This window comes from Rattus rattus, chromosome 1 (genome assembly GCF_011064425.1).
Source record: "Rattus rattus isolate New Zealand chromosome 1, Rrattus_CSIRO_v1, whole genome shotgun sequence".
In the NCBI taxonomy this organism is placed as follows: Eukaryota; Metazoa; Chordata; class Mammalia; order Rodentia; family Muridae; genus Rattus; species Rattus rattus.
This window is the reverse complement of record NC_046154.1, coordinates 178,225,059-178,242,620: the sequence shown is the minus strand read 5'-3', so window position 1 is coordinate 178,242,620 and position 17,562 is coordinate 178,225,059. Positions and strand designations below refer to the sequence as shown.

Genomic DNA, 17,562 nt, shown 5'->3' with positions numbered 1-17,562 from the left:
TCAGAGGGACAGATGAGATACCTAAAACCGTGTGGATATGAGCTCACACGGAAGTCATATCTTAAATAGCACTAATAGACCCTTTGCCCAGTCCCACCTGTTGATATTTTGTCTTATGTCTTGGTTCTTCTCTATGTACGCAAACCCGTGTGTATGCGGAGACGTCTTCTTGAGCCATTTGAAGATGTGCTGTGTAAATCACAGCATCCTAACTCCTAAAGGGTTCCGTGTGCTTTCCGTGTGGCTCTTTCCTCACACAGCCACAGTGCAGGTAAGCTTAGGAAACTACCACCCACCAAAGGCAACCAAAACGCTCTAAAGCTGGGTGAGATGACCTTAAAAATCTGCTTCTGCTCTGTAATTTTATGACATTTGACGATTAATCAAAAACTGTATGTCAGATGTTAGCTTAAAAATCTTAGGTGGAGGGAAAATGAATGTGATCGACAGTGGAAATAAATGCCTTGCCAAAGGTGGATTTAACTCATGCCCACAAAACGAGTGCTATTATACACATGTCCCAGAACAGGCCCAGCAGCAGGCCTCACAGGGTCAAGGAGGCGTGGAGAGACATACACACACGCCTTACTCCAAGTGCAGGAGGAAGCTGCACTTGGGTTTGGAAAAGAGGGTATCTCATGCTCTGGGAGAGAAAAATTGTCACTGACACTAGAGAAGAGATTTCCTTTTTCACATGCATACGTTCTGGACGTATTACAGATTAAAATGCTTTTAGAGAACCTAGAATAGTAAGATAAATTTGCTTCAACAAGATATATAAACTGTTCATCATAAAGAGAAGAACATTTTGTGGACAGTTAGATGAGAAAAACTTGTTCCTTGAAAATAATAATCAGTGCAAGCAGGCTGTGGCAGCACCTGCCTTTAAATCCCAGTGCCTGGGGGAAAAAGTGGGACGAGCTTTATGAGTTCGAGGCTAGCCTGGCCTACACAGTTTCAGGCCTGCCAAGGCTGCATAGTGAGACCCCTGTGGAAAGAAGGAGGAAGGGAGGAGGGAGGGAGGGAGGAAGGAGGAAGGGAGGGAGGGAGGGAGGGAGGAAGGAGGGAGGAGGAAGGGAGGGAGGAGGAAGGAAGGGAGGGAGGAGGAAGGAAGGGAGGGAGGGAGGAGGAGAAGGAAGGGAGGGAGGAGGGAAGGAGGAGGGAGAAGGAGGAAGGGAGGGAGGAAGAAGGAAGGGAGGAAGGGAGGAAGGGAGGAGGGAGGAAGGGAGGAGGAAGGAGGAGGAAGGAGGAAGGGAGGGAGGAGGAAGGGAGGAGGGAGGGAGGGAGGGAGGAAGGGAGGAGGAAGGGAGGAGGAAGGGAGGGAGGGAGGGAGGGAGGGAGGGAAGGAAGGAAGCTCAAACAACAAAACACTACTTTGCAGCTTGGTGGCTCATGCCTGCAGTCAAGCGGTAGAAGCAGAAAGAGTAGACATGACTTAGAGTTCAGCCTGGGCTACAAAGAGTAAACTCCAGGTCAAACTGAGCTACATGGGAAGTGCCTATCTCAACACACACACACACACACACACACGTATCAGAAGTGGAACATACATGTATCATTTAACTCGGCAGCTCCCCTCCAACCCATACACCAAACAGAGTTGATATACATTTCACAGACAGCAGAGTTTGCAGCAGTACTGTTCAAAGGACCCCGAGCTAGAAACTCATTACCCAGCAAACTAGATACAGCCACGCTGTAGTCTTTCGTGTATAACTCAGTCTCACTCATATAATACTTCAGAAGCAAATTAACTTAGGAAGTCAGGTATGAACTTATGAAAACAGATTATATGGATGTCAGGGAGCTTTTAGAAGAGAACACATCAGAGTTTGCCTAAACATGCATTAAGCTTATCCACCATAAACAATGACTTGAAGAGTGCCGTAAGGAACTTCAGCCAGGCCTGTACAGTCAAGGCTTGGTCAGCAGTTTGAGGTATTACTAGGAGATAGGGGATCTTTACGAGGTGGGCCCCAGTGGGAGGGGTAGGTTATGGGGGAAGACTTTGAAGGGATATTAGGACACCAGACCTTCCTGTCTGTTTCCAAGTCACCAAGAGGGGAGCAGCTTCCTCTATCACGTGCTGCCCCAAGGTGACAGAGATAACTTGGCCACCAACAGAAACTTCCACAGCTAGAAGGCCAAACACACGTTTCCTCCTTGAATTGCTAATCTCAAGTCATTTTTGGAGTAATTCAAAACTGACAATGACTTCCTGGTGGTGAGGCTTCTTACCTCTAGGGTTACTTTTCCGGGCATATGACACAGACAACAGAGAGGGAGCACAGGAAAGAAATCAACTCCAGGATTACCATTGTGGAGGGGATGGTGATCTTAAAAGGTCTCAGGCTGTGGACATTAGAGGGGCAGAAACCATGGGGCTAGAGGACTTGATGAAGAGAAGCAGAAGGATCCTGGTCCACAAAGCCAGGAAAATCCACAGGTTCTTTAATGAGATGGGAAAGACCCTGATAAAACAGGGGCTAGAGCAGTGCTTCTCACTCTTTCCAATGCTGCGACCCTTTAATATGGTTCCACATGTTGTGCTGACCCCAATATAAAACTATCGTTGTTACTACATTATAACTGTAATTTTGCAACTGTTTTGAGTCATAATATAATTTTTTTTTTTTTTTTTTTTTTTTTTTTTTTTTTTGGAGACAGAGTTTGCCAAACAGGTTGTGACCCACAGGCTGAGAACCACTGGTCTAGTGACAGGTTGGGGTAGAAACTAAGAGTTTGTTCAGATACAGTAAACTGGGGAAGCTAATGAGACATATGCACAACTGCATAGAAGTAGGCAGGTAGAGGGTATGCAGCTGCCTGGAGAGCAGATGTTCTAACTCCAGTAAGGTGGCTAAAAGATTAAGCTACAGAATCAGAATTAAGTGAGGTCTACCATTTATGACATGCCAGCGACAAAGACACTTCAGTTACAAGTCTCGCTTGGTCTACTCCATGTTTCCTTTTACGTTTTAAGAAAATATAACATAAAAACTACTAACTTTTTAAATAGGGCCGGAGAGACGGTTCATCAAGATCATTGGTTGTTCCTCCAGAGGACCTGGTTCAACTCCCTGCACCCACGTGACAGCTCACAGCTGTCTGTAAACTTCAGCTCCAGGGGAGTTCACACTTTCACACATGCACAACGGCAGGCAAAACACCAGTGCGAATGAAGTAAAGACGAATAGTAAATCATAAAACAAAGAAAAGAACAAAAAGCATGGTAGTGCACACCTTTTATCCCAGCACTATGGAGGCAGAGGCAGGCAGATCTCTGTGAGTTCGAGGCCAGCCTGGCTACATAGCAAATTCCAGGACAGTCAGGCCTGTTATACAAAGAAATCTTGAAAAAAACAAACAAAACCCGACAAGAAGTAAGAATATTCATACTGATATGTAAACCTGCATTGGATCTCTCTCCTAAATTCCCTCCCTCCCTTGTTCTATTCCCCACTCCTGACCCCCAGGGTCTCAGGTAGCCCAGGCTGGCCACAAGCTTGCCATGAGCCAGTGATGACCCTCGGTTCCAGACTCTCTTGCTTCCCAATTGCTTTGCGGTATTGGGATTACAGATGTATACAACCTCATGGAGCCCTTAATCTTTATTCTTAATTAAGAACTGTCCTAGTAAACTCCAGCACCAGTATAAAAAATAGTTGGCAAACATGAATATCACTGTTAGACAGTATGACCGTAGAATTAGTCTTTGTACATTTCTATGGAACCACACCCCATGTAAACAATGCCACATCACTTAAAATGTCAGAGCTTACAGTATTCACCATTCTACTGCTCTATTTTAAGATAAAATGCCCAAGGAAGGGCATTAAGAAAAATGTTAGTAAATCTACTAATCTAAGAAAAACTTATATACGTGCACACACACATATAAATATAAATATGTGTGTGTATATGTATACACACACATGCACATGTATAAAATACATTATCAAAATGGTGATCCGTTGTTTGAGGAAGTCCTTGTTAGGACATCGATAAACAAAGTCTGCTGTCCCACTTAGGTTTCTCTGTTGCGGCTGTAAAACACTAACCAAAAACAACTTAGAAGAAAAGTTTATTTCATCTTACAACTCCCAGATCAGTCCGTCACTGAGGGAAGTCAGGGCAGGAAAGCAAGTGGGAACCTGGAGGCAGGAACTGAAGCAGAGACCATGGAGGAGGGCTGTTTAGTGGCTCGCTCTCAACAGCTTACTCAGCGTGAGCCTTATTGTACCCGGGACCACCGGCTCAGGAGTGGCACTGGCTACACGCCCTCCCACATGAACCACCACGCAAGACAATGCCTCACAGTGATACGACAGACCAACCTCGTGGAGGCAAATCTTCAGCTGAGCCTCTCTCTTCCCAGGTGATGCTAGATTGTGTCAAGCTGTCGCTCTGCTGTCTCCAGCCCTACTGTGTGTCTCTGGGGGTGAGACCACAGAACTACTGGGTAGTGCTTTTGTTCATGCTAACTGGAGGTCATCGGGGCGGCTGCTGCTGTTGTGCATTGGATTGTCACCTGAAGCAACAGTATCATGGACTGGTCAGCCTAGTCTCGTCATCATTGATTTGACAAAAACTTCCGGGTTTATCTGTCAGGAGTACTGTTTTCTAGAGCTAGGTGTATAGCGGCATACACTTGTAATCTTTCAGCACGTGGGGCTGAGGCAGGGAGACTGTGAACTCAAGGCCAGCCAGAGCTACATCACAAGATCCTGTCTCAGAAAGCCAAAGCTGAAACAAAACAAAATAATATTTTCTAAAACTAGACAGCATTTTCTTTCATTTTTGTAAGAAATCATGCGTACTTTCAGTTGGTAAAATCAGAACCTGATACAGAACTTGAATAATATGAAGAAAAGGTCCTTAATGAACTTTCCTCTACTTAGCCACAGGGTTCCTCTCCTGGAGGACAGCCACCAGGAATGGGAATTCTGTGTGCTCACGGACATTATACGTCGTTCTCATGCACTCTGTATGAGAGGGGCAACAAGCATTTGCTCTTCTGCACTCTGCCTCTCTTTCCCCTCCTCATCAGTCTATGCAGGAACTTTTGTTAATATATAGGATATCTTACTCTGTTCCCTTTTTTGGTCTTGGTACATTTGAATGTTTGTAATTCCAAGCCTACCAAAAGATTCTAAGCACGTACAGAAGACCTTCGTACCTTCTTTCCCCACTTCAGACTTTGCCATGTCTGATAATGTACATTTTTGTCTCCATAGAAATACCTTTAAATACATATTTTTTCCTTAATGATTTCCAATCAAGCTAGAACGTAGTCACTCGTGACTAAGTACTTTGTCCCTACTGAAACTCATGCTCCTGTGGTTCCAAGGTAGCAGTGTTCATGGGTGGCTTGGTTTTAAGAAGTATTTGGAGTCCTGCAGATTCTACCCCTCGAAGAGACTAACCAGCTCTGTTATCTAGGAAGTGATGCCATAGACAGACACTATTCTGAGTAACTTCTCAGGACCCCCTGTCTCCCCAGTCCCACATCTGGAACTGCTCAGCCAGTGGGATCCGCTGCTGCTGCTGTTCTAGTTCTCTGCTGTCCTTCAGGGAGGGTGTGACTATGAAGAAAGCCAAGGTGTGAGGCTTGGCTTGTGTGCCACTCATTCTACAGTGGCCAGCGTCTTACACTGTGGCTCAGTGTCTGAGAAGGGCACACTGCGTACTGGAACTACCCTATTGAGGTTGACTGTAATCTTGTAGACGACGATGCTAAGTAAATGGCATGATTATCACATAAACACACCATTCTGATAAACCTGTAAAACAATTACTGCTGGGTGGACGTCAGAGGACAGACACTAGAATTTTCTAATGAGGTCCACCTCCATATGTATCTTGAAAAACATCAGCGTCATCATCATCATCATTTGTGTGTGTATGTGTGTGTGTGAGGGAAGGAGGGAGAGACAGAGAGACAGACAGACATAGAAAGGCAGAGAGACGGAGAGATCATTTGTGGGCACATGGATCACAGGGCGAGTGTGGGGCTCAGAGGACAGCTCTGTGGAGTCGGTCCTCTCATTCCATCATTATGTGGGTCATGAGACTTGAACTCAAGGCTTACATGACAGGCGCCTTTGTTTGCTACATCACCTCACTTGAACCATGAACAAGTCTATTCTTATAAATTTGAATTATACGGTCTCTCATGTTTTTTCCTTCTACGGTCAAGGTGCGAAGAAGGTACTACGAGAGCCTGGTAATTCAAATTACCTTCGTACTGGAAGCCTTGACTTCTGCACGATTATTTCAGAAGCCCTTCTACGTTTTCTGCTTCTGCTCTTTGCTAGCACAAGTCTGCAGGCCCACACTCAGCACTGCTCCTGCCTTTCAGGGCTCAGCGGCCTTTGGGCAATTGCCTTCCTCAGGGAAAAATGAACAAGGAAATGACAAGGCTTTCTCTGTCAATCACTAAAACAATAAAATGTAATCCTCGGGTACACACCTCTCTGAACCCAAATGGACAAGGACTGTTCAGTAAGCTCACAGCATTCTAACTGCAGCTACAAATGTGGACAGCTTAATACGCTCGGAGTCTCTCTGCAATCCCCAAGCACTGAATCAGGCTCATTAAGTAATGACCCTAACTTAAATTTCCTCTGCCCTGGATGGGGAAAACCAAAACCAAAACCAAAACTAGAACCAAAACCAAAACTTCTGTGTGTGAAGGATCTGTGGGTGCTTTAAAAAAATAAACTTCAGTAAAGATAACCTGGAGAAGGAGGGAGGAAGGGGAGGGAGAGAGGGAGAGAGGGAGAGAGAAAGAGAGAAAGAGAGAGAGAGGGAGTCAGATAGAGGGTGCTGGGGAAAGGGAGGATGCAAAGACACATGTTCCTTCATGCTTGGCTTCCTCTAGGTCCGACCAGAAGCTAAGCCTTAAGTCTCTGTGCTCATCAGTCATGGGATAAACTTACTCCCATGGTGCTTTGCATCTCCCCTTAGCTAAAGGCCCTGTACTCTGTCCTAGCTCCTTCCTAAATGTGACCAGTGGACCTACGAAACAAGGGCACACAATCTCCTTTAAAGCCAGAGACCCCTTAGCCACCTCCAACTTCATCTCAGTGCCTGGGGACACCAAGTCTCTTGAAAGCCATTAAGGCCAGCGTCCTTTACCCTCTTCCGGTCATGGTTGACTCTCTGCTCCAACTCCTAGCACAATTAGTTTATTCAAGAGGGCTACCTCAGGCTGTGAGCTGAAATGGCCAATACAGTGTGCTTTGCCTCAGAAATATGAGGGCCTAAGTTCACCAACCCCCAGAAGCCATATGTAAAAAACAAAACAACAACAATAAAAAACCAAACCAACCAACCAAACCAGGCATACTGGCATATACCTGTGAGCCCAGGGCTGGAGAGGCTTCTTAGCCACCTCACCAAGTCAATGAGCTTCTGGTTCAGTGAAAAATCCCGTCTCAGAATATAAAGGTGGAAAAGAAGGAGAGAAGACACATGACATCTACCTCTGGCCTCACACTAATGTGCGTACACATAACCCAACTGGTAAGTAAGTACACACACACACACACACACACACACACACACACACACACACACACTCTGCACATCACATAGGCAAAAACCAAACAAGGTAGAAACGGCACCCAAGGCTGTCTGCTGTCCTCTGGCCTCCACAAGTAGGTGTGCATAGGTGCACACCCCAGTATCCGACATATTCAACATATGAGGTGGGGGAGGGGTTGTGCTAGTGTTCTAAAAAGTCCTAATCTCTAAGTAAGGCATTCAAGTGGAGAATCGGACAAAGAAATCATATACACAGAAGGAAAGTGTACTTTTTTTATAACAATATTTTTTCCTTTCATTGAAAATATTCTTCTCTCACACACTATATATATCCTGATTACAGTTTCCCTTCCCTCTATTCCTTCCAGGTCCTCCCCACCTCCCCTCCCCCTGGATCTATTAGATTCATTTTTTAAATCTATGTTGAGGGGGATGGCTAACGACTGCATGCGGCTGCTGTGCAGAGATCTGTGGGAACTGGATGACTGTGAGTTTACAGTGTGTGTGGGAAGGTGTCTGGCTAGGATGAGTGGATTTTGCCTGGAGAATGTAAAGGGGGAGTGTGGGAGCTCTGTGTTGTAAGCTGCACAGTGAGATCCGTGTGTGAGAGGCCTCGGTGGAGCAGGTGATGGTGGGAGCTGCTACTGACAAGGTCCAGCGTGTGACCGTACTGGGCTGCTGGAGCGGCTCCGAGAAGGATGTCTGAAAAGGCCTCCGAACGCCTGTTTACCACCTCTACGTCTGCCCAGCTGAGCCCTTCCTTCAGCATTTACCGCACCGGCTACCGAACCTTCTGGGTTATCCTACACAATGACCCTCTTCCAGGCTTCTGATTCTTTGCCTATCTCTTTTGATCTAAATCTCAGTGCTAGGAAGGATTTGGGGATAGGCCATCTGCTCCCATTTTTCTGCCCCTTGCCTGTGACGACATCCCTTCTTTTATCTCCTGACACGCTCAGCAAACCCAGGGTCTAGATTGAGGATCAGGCTCCTTCTGCACACCCCTCCTGCACACCGACCCTGAGGGTCCTACAGCAGCTCTAGAGGGCTTTCCTACCTGCTTTGTTTTCATACAGTAGCCATGAAAATAAGTTTGAGGCATAAATCAGATTGTAAAAGCCCTAGAATAAATCCCCAAACCCATTTCCATTTCCTGTGGTCACCATAACAAAGTACCACAAACTCAGAAAGTTAAAACGACAGCAGTTCATTCTCCACAGTTCTGGAGCCAGACAGAGGTCAAGGTATGGACAGAAAACAAACCAGGTCCTTCCTCAGCCTTTCCAATGCTACATTCCAGGCATGAGCTACTGTGTGTTCTTCTTCTAAGGGTACTTGTAACGGACCTTACCACTCAGATGAGCAAACCTCAAGGCCATAAATTATAACTATAAAACCCTATTTGCCTAAATAGAGACACATTATAGGGACGAAGGGACATAGGATACACAGAGACAGAGTCAGGCAAATCTTCTGTAGGCCAGCAGCAGCTACATAAGTGCTTGTAGTCTGAGTCCTCGCTAAGCTCTGGCTGCCTGTCCCATGAGCTCATCTGCCCTATCTCCCTCTGAGTACCAGGCTCTACCCTCTCTGGCCATTTTCCCATTTCTCCTTAAGACAAGGTCTTTCCCACCCCTGGTCTTCTTCTTCAGTGCCTCCTTTCTGCTGTCTCCACAGCCGACTCCCTCTCTAGGACTTGAGTTAACTATTACTTCCTTTATCTCTTACTCCATTTTGATCACCACCTGCAACCTGCTCCCTTTCCTTAGTGCTGTTCCTCGATTCCGCCTTAGCACTTAGTTACACAAGGATTTGTGGGTTTCCTCCGCATATTTGTCTTTCTCCTGGACTATGGACTCCTCGTGTCACTTTAGAAACACATCTATTTTGTTCTCTTGTACACGTATACTTCCAGCACATGATAACACCTCACACACGGAAGCACCAACTAAAAGATTATTAAATCAACAGTCCCTCCCTTTCCCATTTTGAATAGGTTAGAGAACTGCAAATAAATGACTTAAAACTCTGAGCAGACGGCCTGGGACACCTCTTAGCTATTAAGAGTTATCGTGCCCCACCTAGCCGGGGCAAGTCATAAAATTGAGCAGAAGGAAAGAGGTACATCTGATTATTATTAGCAAATCATAAGGACATTCCTGGCTGTCCTTTCTGCCGTGGCTACAGCTGTATGACTAAGGCACCCATCCCCCTTTTGTACTCTGTCTTCTAGCTAAAGGATGGACTGCAGCTTCTCAGAATCTCTAGGAAACCATGATACAAACTGACTGTTCACCTTTGACCTAATACTAAGCTGCAGAATTAATGGGTGCGTTACAAAAATCTCTTCTTTAGCATGCCTGGGATTTCCCACCCACTTCCCTCCCTCTCCAAAGCGCTGGCAACCACGAATATACTGCATACAATTTGTCTGGTCTTCCTTTTACATTCATTAAACCAAAACACAGAAACACAAGTTGACTAAGAAACTTAAGAGTTGCTTAGAGAGAGAGAGCACCTGCATTTATACAAACTTTTTATGGATAACAAGAAAAACACTTAATGTACCTAGTACATTAACACCTTAAATGTGGTCCCAATATATCTGATCCAAGCAGGATACACAGAATAAACACCTTCGGGATAACACATCTCACTGGAGAGAGACAAGGATAACAAGGTATTTGTTAAGAGGTAGAACAAAAGGATCAGAAGTCAAGGTCATCCTTGGTTGCACACCAAGTCTGAGGACAGTCTGGGGTTTATGGGACCCTGTCCCAGAGCCGAAAAAAATCACTCATGCTACTAGTGGAAAGGGACTGCACTTTACAGACAGGGGAAGGGTGCGGCTACATGGTTTAGGGGACAAGTGTTTTCTCTTCAGCCCAAGATTCAGAAAGGAGGAGTCCCATGTGCCCAGGGAACCACTTGCTTCCTTGAATAGTTGATAAAACGGGTCCGAGAGCCTTATCATTTCCAGCTTGTTCTTAATTCATAACAGCGCTGACACCACTTCCTAACTGGCTGATGGCATCTTACGTGGTCAAGCAGGAAGTCCGACTTATGCCCTGTCTGAACTTTCAAGTAAGCAAATAATCACATGTATGTCACTATCACACCACCACCATACATGTGTACACAGGGACATTAATTCCATAGACTAAAATCGCCAGAATCGGTCTGCAAAAATAATTAGGCATACATTTTATTGCATATCTCCACCAATATCACAGACACCATTAACAAAAGGAAACAGTCGCTGCTCCAAAGACATAAATCTGAACCGCAGTGTGTGCTCATTCAGAAATCTTGTCACAAGTCGGGTCTGAATTCTACTCATTAAAACTGAGACAATAAGGAAACTGAGAATATACAACTTAGAAGTAAGTCCTTTGCCTGGGACATTTCAATCTGCTAACATCAATGCACACGCAAGAGCCTACTCTTTATTGGCTGAATGAACACATTTTCCCTTACAGACAAGGTATTTAAAGTTATAGATGACCATATCACCAATTTAAAAATAAAAAAAGGTGCCGAGATGCTTCTGTAGCTAATCTACTCACAGGAATGGTCAAGTAGACAACAAAACGAAAAACTCCTAACACTTAAACATGTAGATTCTACAGCAAAATAGAGAAGTTGGATGGTTGGCCAAAAACGAAATAAGTGAGAGGTTTTTTGCATGTTTCACTATGGTGTGAGTTTGGAATGGAACTGGAACATGTCTGCATATAAAAATACATCTCCAGTTTCCTTTGCTCTGTGCACTATTCTGACTCACTAGTTAGACTCTTCTGAATTATGGATAGAAATAAACTACCAGGCTAAAAAGGATGGATGGGCCATAACCAATATAGAGACAGGTAAGAGAAGGAAATACTCTAGTATTTCTCTAAGCCTCTTCTTTCTTTGATAAGGGCACAGAGATACTAAGTCAAAGTATTTTCAACAGTCACTTCTGACCTGCATCCATGTAATTCTCTCGTGTGACAGGGGGCTGACCAGAACAAAAGGCAAAAGGACAGGGCAAGGAGAGAGGGCACATAGGAGAATTCCCTTCTGAATGAGCATTTTTATATATTTTCCTTAAATAAAACCCAGGCTCAGCCACTGTTCATGGAATCTAGACAGGCTGTCCATAAACTTTAGGGATGCTGGATAACTTACAAAAAAGGAGTAAGAGATTTTCATTCTAAGAGTCAATGAGAAACTAAACAGTCATAAGTACACACAAACTTTAATGTTTTGCAATGGTCACACTAAACAATTTACTTAAATTCAGAGTTTACAAAATTCCCCTTCTCCAGCTGAACTGTCAAGTGAACACTGAAAACAATTTTTCTTATGAATTCCTGCGGGCTGGTTCTCTATGAAGCATGCATTTTTCATATCAGAGTCAAGAAACTGAGACTCACTCCCGAATTTGGCCTGCGCTTTCTGGATAAAATGTTAGTAGGGAACTGTAAAAATGAGGCAAGGCAGGTGAACTTCGGAAATAATTTAGTTTGGGAAATATTTATATTCTTAGTCAAAGAACTGCTTTGAAAGTTTAAAACTTTTAAAAAGCAAAAGCAGTTGAAGAATTGTCAAAATAAAATGACTATAAAACCAACTCTAATAATATCCTCTGAGAAACACACCACTTCAGGTGAGCTCAGCTCACCTAAGTTTACAAATCAATTTTCCATCTTCCAAACTGAACACTGTCCAGCTGTTTGGCGCTACCTATGTTCAGCTGCCCAAGTGCCAGGCTGCCTTGTGCCTTCGAGGAGCTTCAAGGCACCAATCAACAATGACCACAGCAGCCTTTTTTCCCACTTGCAATCTTAAGATGAAGCCTCTAAATTTCTGGGTCAGCGTGAACTCTGGGGGGAGTTGAACACTCTGCAGAACTGGGCCCACTTTCAGTTTACACATTTCAGTACTGCATTGGTGCTTAGCTTCAGGGAGGCGGAAGTTGTGTTTACTTCAAATGATCAGGCATTAACAAAGGGAGGGGCAGTCTCCTGAATGAGCTTCATTCTAGCACATTCATAACCTGAGGAGGTGCAATGGGAAAATGCCCTATTACTTACAAACAAGTTCACAGAGAGTGCAGCTTACAGAGCAGAGTGATGTGAGGTATTAGGCTATAGGTCAGTTCAGTCCAACAGCTCTCGGTCACAAAGAACAGAAGGTGAAGGTCTCACTGTCTTTCTGAGATATCTGTCTGTCAAAAAGGACCTCTGAACCAGCTGTGGAGGCACACGCCTGGAATCCTAGTACGTGAGAGGTGGATACAAGACTCAGGATTTCAAGCCCAGCCTGGAATGCATAAGATCTATCTCAAATAAAATAAAATAAAATAAAATAAAATAAAATAAAATAAAATAAAATAAAAACCTCCAAACTTGCATTCGGACCAGGACCCTCTTCCAGTGAAATATCAACCCCAGGCCTTTTCCTCAAGATCAAATTTCTTCAGCTTTTATTTCATCAAAGACAAGTAGTTTTTTTAGAAACCTAAAATTTAATATGCTTACTAAAAGGGTATAATCAAAAAGTAATAGCTCTAATTACACATTCACATGTTTTGATTAAAAAAAAAAAAGTTCATGCAATGAATTTACCAATCAGAACGAATCTCACCCCATGTTGCCTGGACTTTTATGTTCTAAATATTAAGCCTTGCACGTATTTTGTGGTGCAGTGGGTCGGACTCAGGGTCTTACACACGTTAGCTAAGCATTCTACTGCTAAGCTCCACCCTCAGCCCACACTTAAGTGTTCTGTGCATCCCAGTTCACAGCAGCTTTCCTTAAGGAGTTGCAGAAGACCATATCGACAAAGCTTTTAAATAAAACCCGAGAGCAAAGAAGGCACTTTGAGATATTGAGCAGCAGTGCTCTGTGTACCCAGCTTCAGAGAGATATCCCCAGATGAACCATGGCTTTCCAGTGTTCTTACAGACAGCTGCCAGGTGACTTCTGGTAAAAGTACAATCATCACTGGGCAGGGTGACTTTCCAGAGGCTACAGTCAGCCCCAAAAAGCTCTTCTGCTTGTCTATTTCTCGAACCTCCAGATCTGGTTTTTATCAAGGGCATCACAAGTTTTCATCTGTACGCTAGGTCGGCCGTCGGCTGTCCGGTAAGCACTAAGACACAGTCTTGTGTGAGGGTGAAAAATCGTCCCGTCTTCTTTAAAATGCCAAATGATGTTAACTGGAATGGGGAGCCCATCTTTGGGGCAGTTTTGCATCCCTACATAATCCTTTTGTTGGGGGACCTCTGCACATAATTCCGTCACGGAATTAAATCTGATTTCCTTGTTTGAAGTATATTCAAAGAACTGATTGCCCCCTTGACCGTGGCATCCAAACAGCGAAAGGTTAGCACCGGTAGGGTTGTTGTCCGGCGCATTATAATCTAAACACTCTGAAGAGATGCCCATACTGCGGATGGCTCCGTGCCAGCCAGGTCTATCCTCCGGAACGTGTAAGTTAGAGAACACGTTTTTCAAATACCAGTCGAAGCTCTTACATTGCAGCCGTTCCCTCAGTAACTTCCTTTCAGAAATATCGCCATAGGTCTCTTTTTCGAGCGGGAGGGTTCCAGGTTATAGAAATGCTCTTTGTAGTCATCCATCCACACTTCCGCCGCCCTAGCGGTGTTCTGCAGGAAGTTGGGGCGAGCGTAGGGCGCCCGCTTGGGAAACACGTGGCCCACGTGAGAACATGGGTGGATCTCCAGCTTGCCGCCGCACTGCCAAACCCTGAAAGACAGCTCAAGGTTTTCACCTCCCCAGACTTCCATGCCAGTGTCATACGTTCCCAGGTACTGAAAATACTTCTTGCTGACAGCAAACAGGCCTCCTGCCATGGTGGGTGACCTGATGGGGTCAATTCTTGATGTCCGCCTGTCCCTTTCATGTTTGGGGACAGAATGCCACTGGAAGGTCAAACGCCAGTCAAAACCACCAATCATGGGCTCCCCGGTCTGCATATAGAATTCGAAAGTATTCCAGTCGATGGTGTCAATGACAGGACATACAATTGCTGTTTCATCGCTACTGATCCTTTCCAAAAGCGGTTCCAACCAACCAGTGTTACACTCACAGTGACAATCCAGGAAAGTGAGGACATCCCCGGTGGCAAAAGTGGCCCCAATCAGACGGGCCCGGACCAGCCCCTCTCTCTTATGGGTTCTAATCAAGCGAACTCTATCGAGGTTGCTGATATAAGCTTCAAGTTGAGCCTTCAGATAAATTCTGTCACTTAAGTCATCCACCAAGATGATCTCCTTTAAAAGCACAGCTGGAGAAGTTTCTAGAACACTGTGAATGGTTCGAAGCAGAGTGGACCAGGCTTCATTATAAAAGGCTATGATAACGGAGGTGGTGGGGAGCGACCTGTAGTGGAACTTCTTGGCTTTACACTCATACATTCTTTTATCCTCTATGTGGCGGTGCAGGGAGATCCTGTCACTGAGGTAAATGTTGATGGCGTATCTCTCAATGAGTTCTTCTTGCTGCTTCAGTTCACCCTCATTGAGCTGGAGTTTGCTTGCTCTCCCCCATTCCCCAAGAGCATGGGAATCTGCAGGGGGCTTTTTATAAAGAGGCTGAGACAAATCCTCTTCCCTTGTCTCATGATCTGAGAGCCTCCTTGGCCCCAGCTCCCTGGCACGGTCAGCTCCCGAGGAGGCATACAAAGTGGAGACTGAGAACTCCACCAGAATATAAGCCAGTGTTAAAAGCGCCAGCAGCAGGCAGCTTTTGCCTGCCCATGTCCACCTCACGGCCATCCGGATCCTCAGGGGTCGTGTGTAGACGCGGCCACCGAGCCAGCACGCGGGGGGAGTGCAGCGGATCCTGAAGCTGGAGTTCCCGGCTCAGGTAGGGGCGAACTTCCGAGAAAGTCCCTCCTTTCATGTAGGCGCTCAGCTCCTTCCTGACACCGGAGTTTCCCAGGGGTCACTTGAGACCCCTCGCTCCCCGGCCTCCGGTGCAGCACAACTGGTGCCCACTTCCTCCTGCTCTTCTCAGAACTTTTCACAAACTCTCCAGCCAATACTCCACCCTCCCCAGGCCGATCACAAACCCCTCCCCTTCCCACTCACTCCTCCTGGTGGTGAGTTCACGAAAGTTGCCTGTCAGGCCCAGGCCAGCGGAGTCTGTACAGACCAAGGACCTAGGGACTCAGGGACCCGGAGTGGCGGGGTGCACCGCATCAAGCCCGGCTCTCTCAGACAGGGAGGAAAGAAAGAAAGGCTTTCAGCCAAGTGAGCTTTGGTTACTGTCAGAAAAGGAAAGAAAGAAAGGAAAGGGAAAAAAAAACTTACCAATTTGTTTGCAGTTGGGGCTGAAGTCAGCGGAGGTGATCGCAGCTTTGTGACCTTTAAAATAACGTTCCAGAATCGGATCCTCCTAGGATGGAAAGTTGTTAGGTTTGAAAGCGGCTGCAGAATTCGAACTCTCGAGGTCAGAGGTCAACGTTGCCTGTCCCCCAGGGCCGAAGAGGACATCGCAGCTTCGGCGAGCAGTGAGGAGGCGCGGGCATCATAACCCGGCTGAGAGGCTCAGGCATTGCCCCAGCTCCCATCCGGAGGGATCCCCAACCGGAGGAACCCCCAGCCCAGACACCGGTGCGAGCCGCCGAGGGACCCGCCCACCGCGCCGAGCCGCAGGTGCTCGCCGCAGCCTCCCAAGCCCTTTAAACCTCCCAGGTGATTCTGACGCAAGCGCGCCGCGGAACCCAGCGGGCAAGTCCCGGAGCCAGCTCTCGCTCAGCCCCGAGCGCCGGGATCCCGGGAGCAGCGCCCACCGCTCAACCCGGGCACTGCGTCTTGCTCCGGGGAGCTGGGCGATCTGTGGAGCTCCAGGTCCGGGGCTACCTCCCAGGCCTGCCAGGCCCGGCGTGGTTCCCCTTCCCCGGTCCCGCTGCCCAAGGGTCGGCTCCGGTAGCGGCGGGGACCTTACCGGGCCGGAGGCCATGCGGGGAGCGGACGGCACCCGGGGCCTTGGGGGAGCAGGGAAGGGTAGGGACAAGGGGTGGGGGGGGACCGTGCGGCGCCCGGAACCGTCAGCCCGGAGTGCGGGCGCTTCCCGGTCACTACAACAACGGCGGCCCAATCAAAGCCCGCGCTCCAGGCGTGGCCAGACGAGCCCCGAGACGCCGCTCGCGCTGCTGACAGCTGAGGGCCTGGCGGGAGAGCGCCGCGGGGGTCCACCGCGCACGCACATAGCGAAGTCCGTGTGCATCCGACGTACCGGACTCCCGGTTTGGCGTCGGGAAGCGGGTAGTAACCTGGAGAGAGGTGTAGTCGGTAGTGGCGAAGCGGCTGTGAGCCCGTGATCGATGCAATCTGGATTCTATTACACCTTAAAGAGACGGCGCCCAAGCCCGCTACACCTTGTGAAGACCGGAGAGGGAGCTTGGGTGCACAGGCAAGCTAGTAACAGGGCATTGAGAGGAGCTAAGTTCTTGTGTTTAATTATGTTTTTTTGCTCGTAGTATAGATAACAATTGCTGGCAGTACATGATAGCTAACATTTTATTCTCATGGTCACCCTGCTTTTATCTATCTATGCATTTATTTTATTCTCAACCGCTTATTTGCATGTGTTTTATTAAACTCATACACACCTGACGTGGTCGAAAGACTTGAAAATATGCTTTAAAGTTACTAGACCACGTGGTTACAATAACGGTTCCCGCGCGACGCCTTTTTTTTTTTTTTTTTTTTACACATAGTATCATTTGTGCTAAAGCAAAAGGGGTTTCAAGCTACAGAATGTTGTCGATGGCAGTTTGTACAAGGGAGGCCACATTTTGATGGTTCTTCACAGCCCTCGACAACAAACAACAGCAATTAACCCTGCCCTGAAGCATAAAGGACGCAGCTGAAAATTACATACGGAACAAAACTTTTTGGCAACAGAATGTCATGATAACTGGTAGGGTACATGTTGTATGTAAATGAAAGGTGTCTTAATTACAGGTTCCCTAACTGGCTGTATTTGCATTTAGTCT

General features: G+C 46.5%; 2 protein-coding genes across 2 annotated transcripts in view; both read right to left on the bottom strand.

Annotated features, from left to right (window-relative positions):
* The window catches only part of Poc1b (POC1 centriolar protein B), a 96,601-nt gene extending 79,732 nt beyond the window's left edge, over nt 1-16,869 (bottom strand). Inside the window, exons 1-2 of the mRNA XM_032911782.1 lie at nt 16,509-16,869; nt 15,872-15,956 (exon numbers count right to left, since the gene is read on the bottom strand). Coding sequence (XP_032767673.1) covers nt 15,872-15,956; nt 16,509-16,523 — 100 coding nt within the window. The 5' untranslated portion in view covers nt 16,524-16,869. The remainder of the gene's footprint in view (nt 1-15,871; nt 15,957-16,508) is intronic.
* On the bottom strand, nt 11,772-15,621 carry LOC116908555 (polypeptide N-acetylgalactosaminyltransferase 4-like). Its single transcript, XM_032911761.1, is given in 2 exon segments — nt 11,772-14,135; nt 14,138-15,621. Coding segments are annotated over 2 exon segments (1,737 nt in total). The 5' UTR covers nt 15,335-15,621; the 3' UTR covers nt 11,772-13,595.
* Nucleotides 16,870-17,562: the final 693 nt, after the last annotated feature.